The sequence below is a fragment of the Gavia stellata genome, chromosome 1 (genome assembly GCF_030936135.1).
Source record: "Gavia stellata isolate bGavSte3 chromosome 1, bGavSte3.hap2, whole genome shotgun sequence".
NCBI classification, from domain to species: Eukaryota; Metazoa; Chordata; class Aves; order Gaviiformes; family Gaviidae; genus Gavia; species Gavia stellata.
The window spans coordinates 131914453-131933357 of record NC_082594.1 but is presented as its reverse complement, the minus strand read 5'-3'; the positions used below and the strand labels follow the sequence as shown (position 1 = coordinate 131933357).

At 39.8% G+C, this 18905-nt stretch overlaps 1 protein-coding gene across 1 annotated transcript in view; it reads left to right on the top strand.

Moving 5' to 3' along the window:
* KPNA1 (karyopherin subunit alpha 1) overlaps positions 1-17005 on the top strand; it is a 56581-nt gene extending 39576 nt beyond the window's left edge. Inside the window, exons 11-14 of the mRNA XM_059826460.1 lie at positions 1139-1264; positions 12948-13075; positions 13750-13928; positions 15385-17005. Coding sequence (XP_059682443.1) covers positions 1139-1264; positions 12948-13075; positions 13750-13928; positions 15385-15572 — 621 coding nt within the window. The 3' untranslated portion in view covers positions 15573-17005. The remainder of the gene's footprint in view (positions 1-1138; positions 1265-12947; positions 13076-13749; positions 13929-15384) is intronic.
* Positions 17006-18905: the final 1900 nt, after the last annotated feature.

Below are 18905 nucleotides of genomic sequence, written 5' to 3'. Positions count from 1 at the left end.
CCTGCTTTGCTTCATATCTCATTTCCAGCAGTTAACAATTGCCGGTGATTGGAGATGGCCAAAACCATAGACAGTATGTGTGAGGAAAAAATAACTCTCCTGTCCCAGCAGATATCTGATAAAATACTGAACCTTAACCTTTGCTTTTTTTAATCTTAATTTGGAATGGAAAGGTTTTAGGAGTATGTGTAGCGTCAGAGAGAGAGATGAGCAAGGGAATTCAGATTCCAAGATGCAGAAGTCATCACCATGATTCAGCTTGACTCCCTCATCCTTTTGATCTCTGCAAACAGACTAAAAAATTTCTCCTAAAATTCTGTACCACACTGTCTGTCTAAGCTGCCTGCTTTTGCCATACAAGGCAAAACTACCATGCTTCTTAGGCTCTTCCTGTTTTGTATTTACTTGTAAGAAGTTGCTATTTAATTAAAAAAAAAAAAATTCTTTAATTTTTCAGTCATTGAACCTTGTTATGCCCTTTCAGAGGGTCAAAACTATCAAACTTTACATAATCAAGTATTCTCTCTTGTAACATACCTGTTTTGGGACATTTTCTCTTTTACTTTAGGCACTTAAATCTTTATTTTGGAAATGCAGATTTTCCTGCAACTCTTGTGCTCTGTACAGTTGCAAATTTTAACAATTTTTTAATAGTGATTGCCCGTGCATAATGTCATTGGACACAACACTGGCAACAGTCTTCCCCACTGTGCCAGCTGATGCAGAAAGCAGAAATAGTTGGAGTTTCCAGGTATGCAAAAATACAGAAAGCAAGAATAGAGGAAAATACTGTCATCTTATTTTTGTTTGGTTTTAATGGACTTAGTATCTTCTTGTGTTCAGGTCACACTGAAATCATAATGAAGGCATGACCTCTTATCTGAATTACTCAGTTGTTTTGCTCATTAGCTTTCCTGCATATAAAATACAAACATTTATTTCTTGGTTCTTGCTCTGGTTTTTTTTTTGTTTTGTTTTGGGTTTTTTATTGTGTTGGATTTTTTTCCGTAACTTTTTGGGATCATCTGATGCTTTATAGATTTTGAAGACATTTGATTCCTTGTTCCTGTGATCCTTTATCCTAAATTTCCTCTAAGGTGTGGTTTGTTTATTTTTCTTTTATTTCTTTTGTGTTCAGGTAATTCTGAATTGTTCAGCCCTGCAGAGTTTACTGCACTTGCTAAGCAGCCCAAAAGAATCTATCAAGAAGGAGGCATGCTGGACAATATCTAATATAACAGCTGGAAACAGAGCCCAGATCCAGGTAACATTTTCAGCTATGATCAGTAATCTTTGTCTTGCAGGCTAGAAGAAACACACATCAGGTGGTACACTGTATTTTGTGTACAAAGTGCATATTTGTATGTATACACAGTCACAGATATTAATTAATGTAAGCAGAAGTATATTATGGGCTCTGTGGGTAATTAGAATATTTCAATGGCCCACTCATCTCTCAAATTCAAGGGAAAATTAGTTAATTTTATAATCATCTACAGGTTATAAGGCGGGGAGACAGTCATGCTAGGGAATGGCAAAGTGAGGCTAAGCTCAAGAAAACCTTGTTTTAAATAATTTGCTTCATGCCTTTGACAATCACTAAGATACAGAAATTCTTAAGTAAGAAAGGAGTAAGCTACAAACTTTGAGAATCAAATAACTTTACAAGTTTCTTAATTTCATCACCAGATGTGGACACCTACATTGTAAAATAGTTTCTTCATTCATGTTTATATTTTCTTACAATTCCCAATACAGGCAGTTGCGCTTAGCCAAACCTAAAATTGCTTTTTGTTAAACTGAACAATAATGGAGGACATCTAACATATTGTGTTGGGATTTGTCCTTCCTGATTGTACCAAATTTCGTAATCCCTTCATGTTAAGCGATAGCACACAGAAGCAAATGAAAGTCTTATTCCCTTGTGTCAGTCTTTACAATTAGGCCTCCAAAAGACCACATCTTTGTTCTGAGTCTGGACTTAGTGTCAGCCATCAGGAAGAAGTCCCAGGACTTGTCTCCAGATGGTATAAATGAGAGATTGACCATCTCCTCCCCCGAGAAAGTCTTTTCTTGACTAGATAAAAGAGAAACTGCTAAATAACCTTTTTTTCCCTTTGTTATGGAGTTTTTTCAGAACAGCTATACTAGGGGAATTTTTTGCTTGGCTTTCAAGGACAATTCCTCATTCCTTCTGTTTTTCAGAAGTGATGGAAAAACAGATCAAGGTGAAACCAGGCTTCTTCTGATAAATATGCAAGGTTTCCATCAAGGCAGTTGAATGAAAGTCTCCTCATGTAAATCAAATTTAATTCTTCTGAAGTTACGTTTCTCAATGCTCTTCTCCTTCACTGGATACAGAGAGTATTTTCAGAGATTGCAGAGGGTGTGCGGAAGTCCAGTTGGTGATACCTATTCTTTGAGAAATAGAAATAAGTAGCAGAAATACTAGGCATTAGAAACATTCATCTCACTCATTAATAGCCAGGCAGAAACAATGCATGTTTGCACGGAAAGTAGACCAAATCCCATAATACGTTGGCAAAAGTGGCCAAGGAGTACTTCTTTCCTCCGTATCGTTTTCCTTGGAAGGCAGTCTGACATTTGCTAGTCTTATATCTGATATCTCTGGATTATGCATTCTATAGGATGAGAATTAACGTGAAGTGGTTAACCCTCTTCACCCAAGGGATGGAATTACTTTTCTTTTTGCAGAAAACTTGCAGGAGATTGTTAAAAGGCTGCATGTTTTTCCCTGAGGAAAAAGTGTAATATATCCGTTGCAGGTGGCGCTTGCAATCTTTTGGTTATATGTTCTCCCTTAAAAAGAACATTCAGCTGCTGAAGGGGCAGCGTAAAGTCTTAATACCTTGAATGAGGTCTTCATCTCGGAAAGCCTAGGAAATAAAGTTAATACTTTTGTGTAAGATAACTCAGTCTCTGCGAAGCTTACTGGAATGAAGAGCGAATGCTCATCTGACTTCAGAGACGCTTATGTTAGGAAATGAGCAGGCAAGGAAACAAAACTTAGAAAGGTGGAAAGCTGTGTAGGTCCTCCTTGTCTGACGTAAGGATGTGACTAGGGTGGAAGCGGAACTGTGAGCAAAGAAACCTCCTACAGTTGTGTTTTCTCCGGCTTTCTCAGTCAAGGTTTTACTTTTACCACCAAAGGTGATGTTTTATGTCAGATATGGAGAATGATATGGTTACTTAATTTAACCTTGGTAGAGCTCCAAGAATTTTGGTTCTGCTTTTATTGTGGCTTGTGTGTTAATCTGTGGATTAGCTGAATTTTTAACAAAAAGTGCTGTGTAAAGTCAGCAACTGTACCACTGTGTTTTTTCCTGCATCAGCAATTGTAATTGCTGTGCAATTAGCAAAGCAGAGGAGGTAGTTACTACTGCATGTACTAAGGTAAAAAAGTTTTTGCCTTTGTTTTTCTTGCAGTGAAGGATCTTTTGGCTGCTTTATCCATGCTGCTACCACCTTAGAAACAGGGAGGAGCAGTATTTTCTTTCTAGAAGGCCATTTCTGCTTTTCCTCGGACATCTAAGAGTATTTTCTGGGGAACAGTCCAGCTCAATGCATTTTCTTGACTTTGTGGGTTTTTTCCCCAAAGTGTATCAGAATTGCTTCAGGATGCACAATCATATAGGACTGTTGCAGACTTAAGAAAAAGAAGAGCTTGAGAAAATCAGATATCCATACAAGTCATTCCATAAAGAAATAAGTATCGGAAGTCGCAATAGAAAGTGAGGTTTGTTATTAGAGCATTTCTTCAAAGCTTCAGGATCTCTATTTTCATATTCTTGATCTACTGAAGATACAGTTGTGAAGAGTCCTAGAGGTAACTTGAATTCTAGTCCACCAGAAGCTATTTCAGTAGTGTATTCATTTCGGTGACTTCTACATATACGTCGTCCTGTTCAAGTGAAGGAGTAAGTGTCTGTCCTTGTTTGCACAGTATTCTTACACCTGCTGTCCACTACTCAGACATGTAAAAGTAAGGCTTTAGATGGAGAGTCTTAACTACACCCTTGGTAATCCTCTGTCTCCTAAACTGTTGCACATCTTCATTTGAAAACAAGTAAGGTTAAAATAATCTCTCCTTTGTTAAAACAAAATTAGCCTAATCTAGCTAAACAAAATCTTTAGGTACATCTATGCATGTGTGCGCGATCAGTACTTTTTAAAGGTTTTGGGGTGTCTTATCACCAGCTTAGATCAGCTGCCTTTCTACTGAGAACAGATTAGAACTGCTTTGTAACTTCGAAAGGTGAGGTGGGAAAGCAGGGAAAGGAAATTAATGCTATGAGCCATTAATATTGCACCTTTATTTCTAGCAGGTGATTCTTTAGAAGTGCAAAAAAACCCCTTAACTCTGCATAGAAAAATAGTTGTGGTTGTGTGGGTAGAAACTTGCTTTCTCAGGATTCTTGCATCAGGAAGAAAACAGTGTCAACCAAATTGCCAAAATACGTGTAGGTTTAAGAGCATCCAGCTTAAAGCAGCTGCCTTAGGATATGTCACAGACAAGGCTGGAAGCATGTTGATGCATTACGCAAGTCCAGGGAAAAATGTGAGAAGCAGCTTCTCAAAAGTGAAAGGTATAGTTCATTTAGGAATCCCTCAGGCGCCATTCGGAGTAATTGAGCTGCCTTCAAACTCCGAGCACACACGTGCCATATAGTGAAACACTGACTGCCCTAAGTGCATACCCAATTTAATTTATACTGGCAGTTATAAAAATGAGATTGAAAAAAATAGTGTTTCTGATTCTGAGCAGGAGATAACTATCCTGGTAATTATGACATATTGCAAATCATGTCCATCATGAGGCTTAGATTTTTGGAACTGCAGAAGGAGGCCTGTTAGAGGAATGTTGTGAAGTAAAGGACATCGGAGAATGTTTACAATATGCTCGATCGGAGATCTTGAGGCCACTGTTTCTTGGAAGTAAAACTGGTGATTGCAGGTGTAATTTCAGTGATTATCTTGTGTTGAAAGTCTCATCACAGTTGTATAACATCCCAGAAAGGCTCTAGTTCTTTAGTGACTAGTCTCAACCTAGAGAATGTCATGTGAGATACAAGGTGTGATGAAACCTCCTTTCAGCTCCGGAGCTGATATATCTGCTTTTCTCAGAAAACTCCTTCTCTGAGGTATTACTTCAGACAACTCCTACTCAATACCAAAATCATTGTAAACATTTGAGCTGAAAAACACTAAAATAATTTCTGAAGTTGGAAAATGCTGTTTGGTAGAGTGTTTCTTGAAGATGGTCATATGCTAAAATGGAGAATAAAAGCCTAGTCTGTTTTCAGTAGCTGTGAGGACAAAGGATAATTCCCATCTGGGAAGAATATCTGATTCTGATGATCAGAGGTGGTTTTTTTTTATTTCTCTAAATTAATTTCACATTATGAGAAATTAAAACATTACTTTTTGAGGATTGGTCTTCCTTACAGCAGGAATTCTAAAGTACTAGATGCAGCTCTAAACTAAATAATTTATTTTCCCTTTTCCCCAGTCCCTCCAAATTGCTCAATAGTTCCTACTAGAGGTCATAGACTGTAACCAGATCTATTCCAGTCTCTTATGATTCTAATTGGACTTTGAACATGCACAATCTTTAGCTGGAAATCAGACAAGAATCATTTCAGCACATGGTAATTTTTTTTCCTGAAAGTTAAATGTCTGCCTGGCATAGTAAACCACATTATTGCAAGTTACCTGCTGGTCTAACTAGTGGGTTGTTGCTCCAGAGCAGTTGGGATGTTAGAATACTATGGAAACTTCGGGTAGTGCTCAAGCCATAATCTAGCCATCCCTTCTGCACACCAAGAAGAAAATGAAGTATTTTGGTAAATCTAACAGCTATTTTACCTAACCAATATTAACAGACAGAGCTATATTTAGTGTTGTTTAAGATTGCATTGGGTTACACTCCCTCCGTCCACCCACTCTAAAGTATAGAAATATAAAGTTAGAGGGAAGGACTTCTATATTCATTTCCACTTTCATACTGCCTACAACGCTGTTTGGTAGCACACTCCAAAGGCTTTCACTGCCATTTCTAAAAGATAAGATGAGACAGCCTATCACCATTAGATCTGCACTCAAACACAATCAAGTAAACTCTTTCTAGTCTTAAGGCAATGTAAGTTAACATGCATGAAATGTGTGAAAGTAAGTGCTGAACTTTCTTTTGTAGCCAATAGTAAAGCACAGGAGGTTTGGGTTTTTTCCCCCACCAAAGGTGGAAGTGAAAGCCTTTCAGAGTGTGTTATCACCAGTGCCTAGGCAACAGAAAAGCGTGGTGGAATACAGCAGTCTTTCCCCTCTTTATTTCTGTGCTTTTAAGGTTTGGGTTGGATGTGTATATCCTGATGCAGTCATGATTGTCACTAAGTATAGTTTTTGTTTGTTAATTTCCTAGTTTGTATACAGCTTTGCTGTACTTCAGTGGATAGCTTCCCCAGTCAGGGAGAAGGGGAACTACATCTTCCTGGGAGTCAGAAGGAGAACTGCACAACTGAAGCTAAAACCTGACTGTCGACCCTTCTGAAGGGTATGAAAGGCTATCACATGCCTCAGAAAATGTTCTGTGTCTAACTTCGCAACCCGTTGAGAGGCTATGAAGGGCAATACATCAGACACAATCTTCCATATCTGACAGTGAAGACATCATAGGAGTTCTTTCCTCTTGACAGGTTAAGAAACTTATCACTTCTTTTCTAATATACCTTAAATACTCACAAGAACGTCTGGAAACCTAAGTATGGCTAGACATGGTAGCAGCAGGATCTGTGCCATATTTTTTCCTCCTTTAGGGTTTCCTATCCTTACTGAAATGTGACGTGGGCAAGTGTAGGAAATGGTACATTGCCTGCCAGTTTTAAAAACTCTGGAATGAAATACATTTTTACAAATCGGGGTAAAGACACAAGCTAAGAATAGTCAGAGGCCCTTCTCCAAAAAGACTACAGTAACGCTGGAGACATGGAAAAGGAATGACATGATTCAAACAGAGTTGTGGTTTACACAGGCAAACTGTGTATCAAATTACTTAAAGTGTGTTTGGTTTATGCCATAGTTTGCACAAGTGGTCTAAAATCTTCACATGCTTGTGGTGGCAGGACTTCAAAAAATGTCTCAATTAGGAGCAAAATATGGCATGGCTGACAAGGTCATGTTTGTTTGAGGACCAGCAAAAGTCAAAGATTAATCATTTTCAGGTTTAAGTTTGTGTTTAAGTACAAAATCTGTTTTCAGGCTTCTACATGTGGTGAATCCCATACATCATACCATGTGGAGTGCAGCAGAGCTAGAACACCTTGAATTCCTTTATTCTGCCTGAAGACCTCAGCAGTGTATATTGCTATCTTTTTTTTTCGTACGACAGACCCCAGAAGCTGGAGACACCTCAACAAGGTGCTCTTCATTGTAGCGCAGGGTTCTTCCTGACAGCAGTAGCAACCTTGTGTAAACTGGCTAGAAGTTTGCTTTATACACAGTTTGGAGTATGCAGGCTTAGGTGTCTGTGTCAACAACGTAAGAGTCCGTTAGGACTGAGATCCAAAGTGCTTCCTTCCTGACTCTCGGATGGCAGTGGTTTTGTACTCATGCCATCATGTTAAGTAGCTTTGGCTTACAAATATTTGCTATGTTACTTAAAAACCATTTGTAAATGGAATCAATCAACAAGGTAACTGGAACACAAGTAACTGAGAAGCCTCTGTGAACTGAAATTTCCAGCTGGGAGGAGGGTCATAGCAGCAGGGCTATATTCACAGCTGCCAGCTAGGGTGGTGACTGGAATCCTGATTGTTAAAGGTAATGAGAGAGCTTGCAGGAGCAGGAAAGCAGTCATGCTGTAAGACTTGGTTGCTTTCACATTTGTGATGAATCATACGTAGACACATGATGCCAACGCTTGCATACTAAATGTATATGTGTATTTTTGCATACCGTAAGTGATTTATTTGTGGGAACCCAAAGGAGGAGAAGCCAATTCACTTGGTATTGACCAGCTCAAAATACTAATTTAATATATTACTGCTGAAGACCTACTCCCTAACAATGACTATAATGTATTTAGATTCAACATCCATGCAGACGTAATAAAACTCTGAAAATTCACTTTTATCTAGCTTCACTCTTTAAAAGCCAAATACTATAAAGTGAAGAAGCTTGATTAAAATAAATAAGGATAGAATGTTTCCAAGAGACAGGCAGCCCTCTTGGATGGCCACTGCACAGGGATACCATCTTTTTTTTTTTGTAAAAAAAAAAAAAAAAAAAGAACAAAAAGTTGACACTTCAAAAGTGAGGGCCAGATTTGCTGAAGGACTGAGCATTACAATTCAGTTCAATTTCAAATTACATTTGAAATTTCAGATTGCAATTAAAATTCAGTTTCAGTTTTCTGAAAGACTCATACTTACAAGTCAAGATGGAGTTCAGTTCCAACAAACTCAAATGGATGCAGTTGGGCAAAAATTTCAGTGTTAGTTTAATGTATTATAGGATGGGGTCTGAATTACTTATTATGCAGAAAAGAGGTTTCTAATCTATTTTGAGGATACCATCTCAGTGCCTAGTAGTAGCAGCCTAAAACCAATCTGAATATTAGAAATCATCAGGAAAGGGATAAAAAAAACCAAAAGGGGAATCCTTGTTCTTCTTCTAGGGTGGATCTTCAGTGTTGCCCTGTATGTAGATCCATCTTCAGAGGATATGGTAGGAGTTGGGTGGTAAGGAGGGACCATAAAATGTCAGCTGGATTCCATATGAGGAACAACTTCGTAGGCTGTGAGACAAGTGAAGGGACATGTGGCAGAATGCTGTAGAAACACGAGTGGCATCTGAGAAGGTGAATGAGGAATGATTGTTCTTTGGTTTGGAGCAAGATCCTTGAAGGAAGAGGCATCAGAACTTACTAGGTGCTGCGTTTAGGACAAAGGAGAACGTATCTTCTCATACAGGTATAGTCAAACTGGAACTCATTGGTGCAACTGTGAGTACTTCACAAGAAGAAGAAAAATAAACATGACTAGAGTTTACACTTTCCTGTGAATCCAGCATTGATTGCTGTTGGAAGCAGGATGTTAGTAAGTTTTTTTTTTTTCATACAGAACACAATACAGGTTTTGGTGTGTTTCTTTAAGTTTTGGTTACCCTGTTGGCCTGCTGTTACAGTGCTTGAAAAATTCCGGTCACATTTAGAGGGCATAGACAAACGCAAGCGTTACAATTCATCAGCAGCTCAGAATGTTTAAACATCCTTTACTTTATGGCACGTATGAGGCAGTTGCCCACTATTTTAATGAATAGCCAAGGCACTTTGTTTTTTGAGGGATAGTGGAACATTTGAACAGGTGACAGAGTGTGAGATCTGCTGTAGTTTGTACATCAGTCCTTAGTTTACAGCTTGATTTCTTTTTTTTTCCATTTCTTTTTTATTTCACATGTTTTCAAAGTTCTTGTCGAACTGAAACCCCTTAACTGTGTTCAGTTTGTTTGACAGCTATGCTTGTCTTGAGCATTTTTATAGGCACTACATTACTTTAGTCTTCACCCCACTTCCATGTGTCAGGCACACAGAGTATAGTAATGCTGAAAAAGTAATTTGAATTAACACTTTCTAAATCCTGAGAAGTTTTAGGTACCTCATCCTGCCCCAGTCCTTTAGGGTTTTGCTCTGACTGAGGTTTGCTTTTCATTAAGGAAAAAAAAAAAACAAATTCTATTTCGGTAGTTTACTATTTTATCCCTTAGAAGGAATTTAATTGAAAGGGAAACATGGTCTGTTTCCCCAATAATGGTTGTTCCCATGTAAAATGTCGTAGAGCTAGGAATCCTTAGGTGTTCTAGTTTGCTTTCAAGAGCAACAGTTGTGGGCAAGGCTGCAAGACATGGGGTGTAAATGATAGATTCTGCTAGCACTTTCTCTTTTAATGCTTTATTGTTTCCACCCTTGTTGAGCTTAACTGGACTTTTGAAATCTAGTGAAGATATTAAAGTTAAAGCAAACTATTTTCTGACCTAGTGAATGTCTTTTTTTAAAAAAATCTACGCTCTGAGAGTTTCAACTGGCAACAGATTGCCAGTTGAAAAACTTTGCTGTACTGCAGAGGGACAGTTAAGTACCTTTACCTGGGACTCATGCTAGGGTGAGGTGGTGACAGCGCTTACACTGCAGGTCAGGCAGTAGGAAACATAAAAATATAGTGACTGATAATCTGCTGCTCTCTCGAGCCAGTCTCTTTCAGTGAAGTGCCTTATGAGAGGCTGCCATTTATCGTGGTGTTTTAACCTGTTCTGCTTGGGTAAAGACAGCCAATTTCACTGTAGAGCAGAAAGTAAACAAGGTGGCCATAGCCTTTTATACAATAGAGTAAGAAATAGAAATAAGTAGAAACACGTAGAATTAGAAATAAGAGCACTCACCCAAGAGATGCAAGATCTGGATTCAGTTCCTTCTGAAAAGGTTCAAATACACATTTCTCCACTCCGAGAAGAGTGATTTTACCCACTGGTCTTTGCATTGAAGCAGAGTTCAAAATTGATTGAGCCAGAAGGAAAACAATAACAATCTTTTGTGATTCTCCCACTTGCTGCCCTCCCATTGCTAGTTCCCTTTGTTCTGGAATTCTACTATTTTACAAGTTTAAATTGAAATATTTTAAGGTAACTTTTTTTTTGGCATTAAGAAGGCTCGAAGTATGTTACTGCCTGTCAGCTAAGATGTGCTGACTTAGTTGCATGCTATCATGCTCTGATTTTAGTACTTGCTAAAAAAGTTGGTTTTAAGAAGACACTTTCTAAGGAAATAAATCTCATGTAAGAGTTTTCTTTTGGGGAGAGGATTTAAGAAGCAATAATGAGATTTTTGACTTGTTCTTCGCTAGAATAGTAAAATACTAATGCCCTCGTGTATCCTATCCTAGATCTATATCAAGCTCTTTTGGTGGAGAATACTTAACATCCCTTAACGCACTGTTCTTATAAGGGCTTCCACCTCAACAACCAGTTCCTGGCCCTGAATTCACCCTTCCTGGGCACCCCAGAAACGTGCTCCCTAGTCCATGGCTCCTCCAGCTACTGATGCTGAGACCCCCACCCGTTCCAGTTGCTGGCCCCACAGACACCGGGGGTTCTCCTGAGCCCTGGTTTAGTTCCTGGCCCAAATTCGCTCATGCTGGTCTCGGGTGCTAGCACCTAATCTTCAGAGCACTCATGCGGGCTAGAGAGGGAGGTTATGTGGCAAGATAGTTTAATGGTTGGACTTGATGATCTTACAGGTCTTTTCCAACCTTAGTGATTCTGTGATTCTGTGATAGTTAAGAAAAGATACATTACTAAGTTTTGCACAGTCCCACTTGTCCCTGTCTTACCAGTTACAAAGTCCAGGCTGGCTCTCTGCAAAGCCATGCCTGTAGTTTCTTTAATGGCCCATTAATTAGCGACTGGACACTTTCTCTCTTTGTGATTGTCTCTCTTATCACTTGTCTATCAGGTTTGTGTCTCCATGTGTTTTGTTTATTGCTTTCCTGTTATTTATATCTCCCTTGGAGCAGAAAAGGTCCTTGATCTGATGTTAACGAAGCAGATGCTCTCGCATTCCACGCACCCTAACAGTGTGTTGCTTTTGTATATTTTTAAAAATTAAGTGTTTTTTTCCCAGTAAAATATGTCGGGGGGGAAAATGCATCCTGTTTTTTGAAGATATTCTCTTTTATCTTTTGTCTTTTTTTAAAATAACTGGCTCCTGTTTATGACCTACCACTTCCAGCATTCATGTTCAGAAATTTCAGTTAAGGACTTTTTGCCAAATATTCTTTGCAAAGTACAAATCTAATATAATTTGGCATGATGGAAGTGTAAGCAGCTTTCCTTGAGTCCTTGAGGGCCCCAGATTGCTGTACTGGGAGTGCAGATTCTGTGGTAAAGGAGAGTGTGTTTGTCGGACTTTTGATACAACTGATACACGGTATGGATTTACAAAGTAGATGCAGCGTGGATGCCCAGACAAACAGGAAGGGTAAAAGAAATATCAAACAGTTGCGTTTTTTTTCCACTGGGTAACCATCCACACCGTGAACTGACTATAGCTTTTTGCTGTATGTAATCTGTTAGTCGTCTTCTGCGGAGCTCCTTGAGAAGGATCTCTTTGGCTTTCTTTGAATTTGCCTTTACCAGTTCTGTGGTGACTTGTATTTGTAAAACGGTAGTTGAAAAATGTAATCCTAAGCTCTTGCTTCTTTGAATGATCCTTGTGAAAGTGTTTTGCATCCTTGTCATACGTGTGTAACTAAACTGGTTTAATTTATGTCTTGTTGCAAAAGGTTCTTTCCAGAGGAAGTTACTAAAAACTTTGAGCTGCTGACTAAATACTCGTTTGACTTCTATCAGTTTGGTGAGCTAAGCAGTTAACCACACTATCGAACCACCCGTCACTTTGTCTTTTCACCAGGAAAGAACATATACTGGTGCTTGCTTGTTTTGAGGAGTTCTTACAATGCGTTCTCTCTTTGCTCTGTTGTCTCACCCAGGGGAAATGTCATATGACACACAGGCTTATGAAGTTTTTTTTTCTCTGTTTAGGAGATCGTAATGACTTAGTGGTTTACTGACTTAATAGCTTTCACTACCTGGAAAAATAAGGGAAGTATGGCATTCTTTTGCTGTCAAGGTACGATTAAGTAACACATTAGATATGGCAGTCACTTCCATCTGACCGTGTTTTGAATTCTTTTGGGAAAAGCACAAACCTCGGTGATATCTAGGATTTGAATGTAAAGCTGAAAACTGATTTTTGCCTCTTGATAAGTTAATGTTTCATTGTTTACTGTGTTGTGCTGAGCATAGACATCAACTAGCCTAGGACAAGGGAGTTATTTCTAATTTTTATTATAACCCTGACATGTTATTTCTTTTTGCAGACAGTCATAGATGCCCATATCTTTCCAGCTCTTATAAATATTTTGCAAACGGCTGAGTTTCGGACAAGGAAGGAAGCTGCTTGGGCAATCACAAATGCAACATCTGGAGGCTCTGCTGAACAGATCAAGTATGAAATAGTTCAAATCTTTCAATGCAATTGAGTGAATTATTGTTTGTGCAAGAAATCAAACTAATAACCTAGAAACTGGAAAACCTTTCTGTATGCTTCCAGTGTTTGTATCCAGAGAGACCATGTCTTTGTATTGAGTTGTGAATGAGCCATTCATTCCTTTAGGGGAGAAATCACATAAGTATTGCAGCTGTAATACTTATTTCATTAATTGAACCATTTCTCTCATGTGAAAAAACTAAATGCAACTTTTAAACTAATTTCTTAGTGGTCATTGTAGAGTGTAACCAAGTGCATTAGCAGTCTGGAGAGGAATAGCTCAGCCTCACAGACAAGGGCATCATGTGCATTGTTTTTCCTGTTTCACTTATACCAGTACATTATGCTTATATGAAATTTTCTATAAAATAAAATCATAAAATTATGTATATGAAACTAATATACTTTATATTAATATAAACTATTTATAATTTATAGAATTATAAATTTACGTTACAAAATTAAATTATCACTTCATATCTGTAGATGTATAGAATTTCTCCAGTTGCTGCAATCAAGTTGATATTTTATCTGATTGTTTTGGTTCTTAGACCTTCATGCTAAGTGCTTAAATGGCTATACCGTTTATAATTTTGCAGACAACTCACTGGGTTCCACGTGGTGTTTTTCAGGTATTTAGTAGAACTGGGATGCATCAAACCACTCTGCGACCTCCTTACAGTAATGGACTCAAAGATTGTGCAAGTAGCACTGAATGGGCTGGAGAACATCCTGAGGCTTGGAGAGCAGGAATCCAAACGCAGTGGCACTGGCATTAATCCTTACTGTGCTCTTATTGAAGAAGCATATGGTATGAGCAAAACATCTGTGGAAGTCAGGGGTTAAAGCCATGATCAGGAACCCATTAGAGTTTCAGTAGACCACATTCTATTAATTTCCTCATCGCTGTTATTGGAAAATGAACTGTTCTTTGACAAGTCTCCATTTACCAACGTACTCCATCTTTTACATTATCTTTGTATATAGATTGGAGACAGTGTGTGCAGATCTTCTTTCCTTAATTTCTTTTGACCCTGAGGGAGCCTTCTGGGTGTCATTCAGCCTCAGTACCCTCCCTCCACAGCAGATAAAAGTTCCGGCACGTTGCTCTGTCGCTCCGGTTTCAAACCTTTCCCTTCCCTCTCTGCTGCCCTGTAGAATTATGGCAGCAGCAGCAGCAGCAACTTCCTTGTTTGCCTTTGCTGTGCTGAGGTTCTGGCATGTACCAGCATCCTTTCATCCCGGTTCTGAGCTACTGCCGCTCTTAAGGTTAGTTTCCTTGTCGATTGGCAAGTACTTGTTAAGAAAAATGGGTTATTAAGAGCAGTATAGAAGAGGGATAGTATCACTGAACATGGTTTCTTGAACCGTGGTTCCCTTCTTGGTTGCCTTGACTTCCAGGGAGGAGTGATACCAGAACAGGATTTTTTTCTTGCCTGGTTCTAGGTTTTAACTTCCATGCAAGTGTTGCAGAAACACCTATAGAGTATCAGAGAATTGTTTCCTCTAGTCTTCATGGATAGTAAAAGGAGCAGACAAGAAAGCCACTACGATTCCCAGTATTAGAGATTTACTAGACTTGGATTTCATTACAGCATCATTCCTAGGTGTCAAAGGTTGTTTAGCTTGCTGTATTTTCGTTTGTTTCTGACTACAAGACCTGAGTTTGCCCACCTGCTTAATGTCGGCCCAAAAACTGGTTGCATGAGTTTAACTGCATTGTAAATACATGATACACGTTAGGTGATGGAGTCTCTATCCTTGGAAGTTTTGAAGACGTGGCTAGACACAGCTGACCTAATCTGGTGTTGGGAGTAGTGCTGGGCTGGGCTGCAGGTTGGACTAGCTGATAACCAGAAGTCTTTTCCAGCTTGCAGTTACATGATTCTGTAGTCATCGTCCTTGTAAACAAAGCACTGTGAACACGCTTTCAGGAAACATGGTCCTTAAAGTCTCTTCAGGAAAAGTCTCAGAGGCCTTGTTCTTTTTACGCATTCAAGCTTGTTGATTTCATTTTTTGAGTGAGAGGGTAGAGGCAGACAGAAAGTATGAAACACATCACACGGTTACAGGGAACTCTGTAGTTCAACCTGTTTTTCCTTGGGTGTAGAGAGTACAAGTTGGGTAAGGGTTTCCATGGAGGGACCTGTTCTTTCTGAAGGTGGGAGAGAATTGTCATGGAACTTCATGTTCACAACAGACTGAAAATTATCATGGTCGTGTGCTTTCACCGAGCTGTAACTTTTATGTACTTCTTTTCTCTGCAGGCCTGGACAAGATTGAATTCCTGCAGAGCCATGAGAATCAAGAGATTTATCAGAAGGCCTTTGATCTGATTGAGCACTACTTTGGAACAGAGGACGAAGACAGCAGCATTGCCCCACAGGTGGATCTCAGCCAGCAACAGTACATCTTCCAGCAGTGTGAGGCTCCCATGGAAGGCTTCCAGCTCTGAGGTCCCCCTGTGCTGTGTGCTCCTCTACCCAGCCAGTCCTGTTGTCGAGCCACAAGCCACCCGTGGAGTGATTCTCTCAATGTTTTCCATAACCCTGTTTGCGCTCATTCGCTTGCCTTGTGCACATGCTCTTACATACGTCTGGAAAACTTTTGGCTCTCCGTGGCAGGATGCCCCCTCCTTGGCAAGGGGTCGCCAGAATCACCCTTCTCCTCTAGATTCTGAACCTCTCCGCTGTCATCTTCATGGAGTTGAGGCACCTTTCTATACTTTGAGATATTCCCTGCTCCTATTACAGGAAAAGAATCCCTCCTCCACTGGCCCCCACACTCCTGGCATCCAAGATAAGGCTGCCTTTCTCATGTATTTGCTGCAGTGTGTGCCTGCAGTCCAGGGAGACATTCAGACTTCCTGAGAACGTAGCTGAATTCATTTCCCATACTCTTCCCTGGATGCCTCTTTGGATGGCCGTGAGACGCGTTAAATCTTCACATGCAATGTATCTACTTTGCTGTATGTGCCAGCTGGGGTTATTGGCATATAGAACATGTTACAAACAATGGAGTAAGTTCTCTATCCCCTGCAACAACAGGCTGCGATCGGCATGTTTTCTGGTTCTTAAGAATACTGAACACATCTAGCCCCATCCCTTCGCAACACTGAGCTCCCAAGCTGGGTTGCAGACCACTGTGGAGATTTGTGTACCTTCCCAGTCTTTCCTCTGCATCCACAAAGAAAGAGCTTGTGACTAGGTCACTCTTACCACCTCCCCAGAAATGACTTTTCAAACCAGCTTCTAGGACGGAGAAACTACCCCCACTTCTGCTTGCCAGCACAGTATGATCCAGCCGGGCCTTCCTTAAAAATCAAGCCCTTCCTGACTTCATGCTCCAGAGTCTGGTCCTTTGGTATTACAGTTATGGCTGAAAAATTCCTGTCTGCCTCTCTACGTTTTTACACAGCGTGACTTGAACAGATTTATCTTCTGAAAAATTACCTTCTGAATACAGAAATCTTAATTTGTAAAACTTAGCACAAGGAGCATTAGATCTCCTTTTCATTTTCACAAGACAAGAGCTTCTTCTCCAGCTCACCTGATAAAATAGAGTCCTCCTGGTCAAGCCCCTTATTTAACAACTAAAATGACACTACATTCAAAGGATAGTAATATTACACCTGGATCCGCCTGGCCCTTTCATTTCATTTTTTCCTTTTGCTGTTGACTTCAGGTGAATTAGCAGGGAACGCATGGTTCTTACAGGTGACATCTATACGGCATCGCTGACTGCATGACAGCTGCCATCCGCAGCTGTAGACTGCCCTTCTGCTAGCAGCATGTTCTTGGCTCCGCAGCCTGCTTGGATCACAGACATCTGATGCAAAGGCCAGCCACTCCTCACTGAGTTCAGCTTTCATTGACACCAAACTCTTCACACGACTGCGGAGATGCCACGTGATTGAAAGTGGCAGCTCCGTTTCTGTAAATGCAATGGTTTCTCCAGGCCGTCCGCTCCCCCCTGCATCGTATGTTCTTTCCAGCCATTTTGGATGCTTGGAACACACATTTGTCCAGCGTAAACATTTCAGAATCGCCACTGACAACTGCAGTGTCGTGTACCTGTGGTAAATGTTAGTGGCAGAACTGTCTGCAAGATCCTCTTGTGACTCCTCTCAGTGACACGCCACTGCAAAAGCAAAACCAGCCCATTGGATACAGAATAACAAAAATACGTACATCACTTGTCAAACTGCTGAAAGAAGCTAGGCAAAGGCCTGAACGTCAGCTCTGTGTGACCGTTATTTAAATACAGTCTTCAGTTCTGTAGGATGGAGACTCTGACCTGTGTGGCCGCTGCGGAAGCCACCCGCCGCCTCCCTAGCTAAGCCAGTTGGCCTCCACCTTCCCTCTCCCAGTTATTTTCTCTAGTGCTGCTTTGTGCTGAAGGAACATTTAGTTTACTGCACTTGATCTGTAAATGGACTTCGATTCTTTGTAATTTTAGGGGGTTAAATTTGGTGGTTAATTTAAAAAAAGCAAAAAAAACCCCTCAATGTTGCCTTTACATCACATATAAATAACTGTGTTTCTCTTTTCTTGAAGGGTGATAGAAGCACTGATTAGTAGCAAAATCTTGTTTTAGCTTTTGGATTTTTTTGTGCTGGATTTTTTTACGTGTAAATTTCCAATAACATGTCATTTCTATAAGATTTGTTTAAAATCATGTACCTCTTATTGGATGGTATAAAAATGCTACATATTTTGTAAACAAATCTGAGGAAAGTGTGTGTGCATATATTCTGTATATTCATATATGTATATTCTGTGTATATATACACTAGTGTGTATATATACATATATACACACACACGTATATATATACACACATACCTGTGTGTGTGTGTATATATATACATATCTATATATCTATATATCTATATATATATAAGTGTTTTCTCTTCCAGGCTAGTGAAAACAATGTGGTGCATTGGCGTTTCCCTCCCCTGCCCCCCAAGAAAATAATGACAATTGCCTCTAAATGAGTGAATTAAAAGAGAGTCCATTTAAGCTGAACGGTGTGCCTTCCTCTGTAAGGAGCCTGGCCAGTGTTTGTTACTTTTGCCGTGGATATGTGAATTCGGAGCAGATAAGTATAAATCTTTGAACTTGGTATGTTTGTTTGAAGTGACAGGCCTGGTTGACACAGGTAATATTGTTGTCATATATACTTAGACTGTGTAAGGCATTTGACTGGTACTGCATAATATTTTGACTGAAAACTAAAACAATACAAAAAATCAACATGGCACACATTAAATGGATTAAAATGTGGCTAACTCATAGGTCTCAATTTAATTTTAAATGGTGCTTAATTGAGTGTATTTCCATCGGGATCTTCCAGCAACCAGTTCTCGGCCTTGCTTTACTTAGCCTTATCAATAGGCTGAAAAGAAACAAAATCTACTTCTAACAAAGGCTGCAAATTTGTATGAGTACGGAAGGGCGATCAGACTTGTGAATTATGAAAGGAACAGCTCCCTGATACAGACTGATCAGAACTACCTGGTAAGACAAGGGCAGGTAAACTATTTGCATTCTAATACTGCCAAACGTGTAGCGTAACATTACCCGTCTAATAAATAACATCCAGGCCACAGGTGAAGGACTCTGTTTTGGAGAATCATTAGGGTTGGAAAAGACCTGTAAGATCATTGAGTCCAACCACCAACCCAACCCCACCATGCCCACTAAACCATGTCCCGCAGTGCCACGTCCACACGTTTTTTGAACCACGATTCTGTGTGGCTAGTGTAATGCTTGCAGGTACAAAAGGA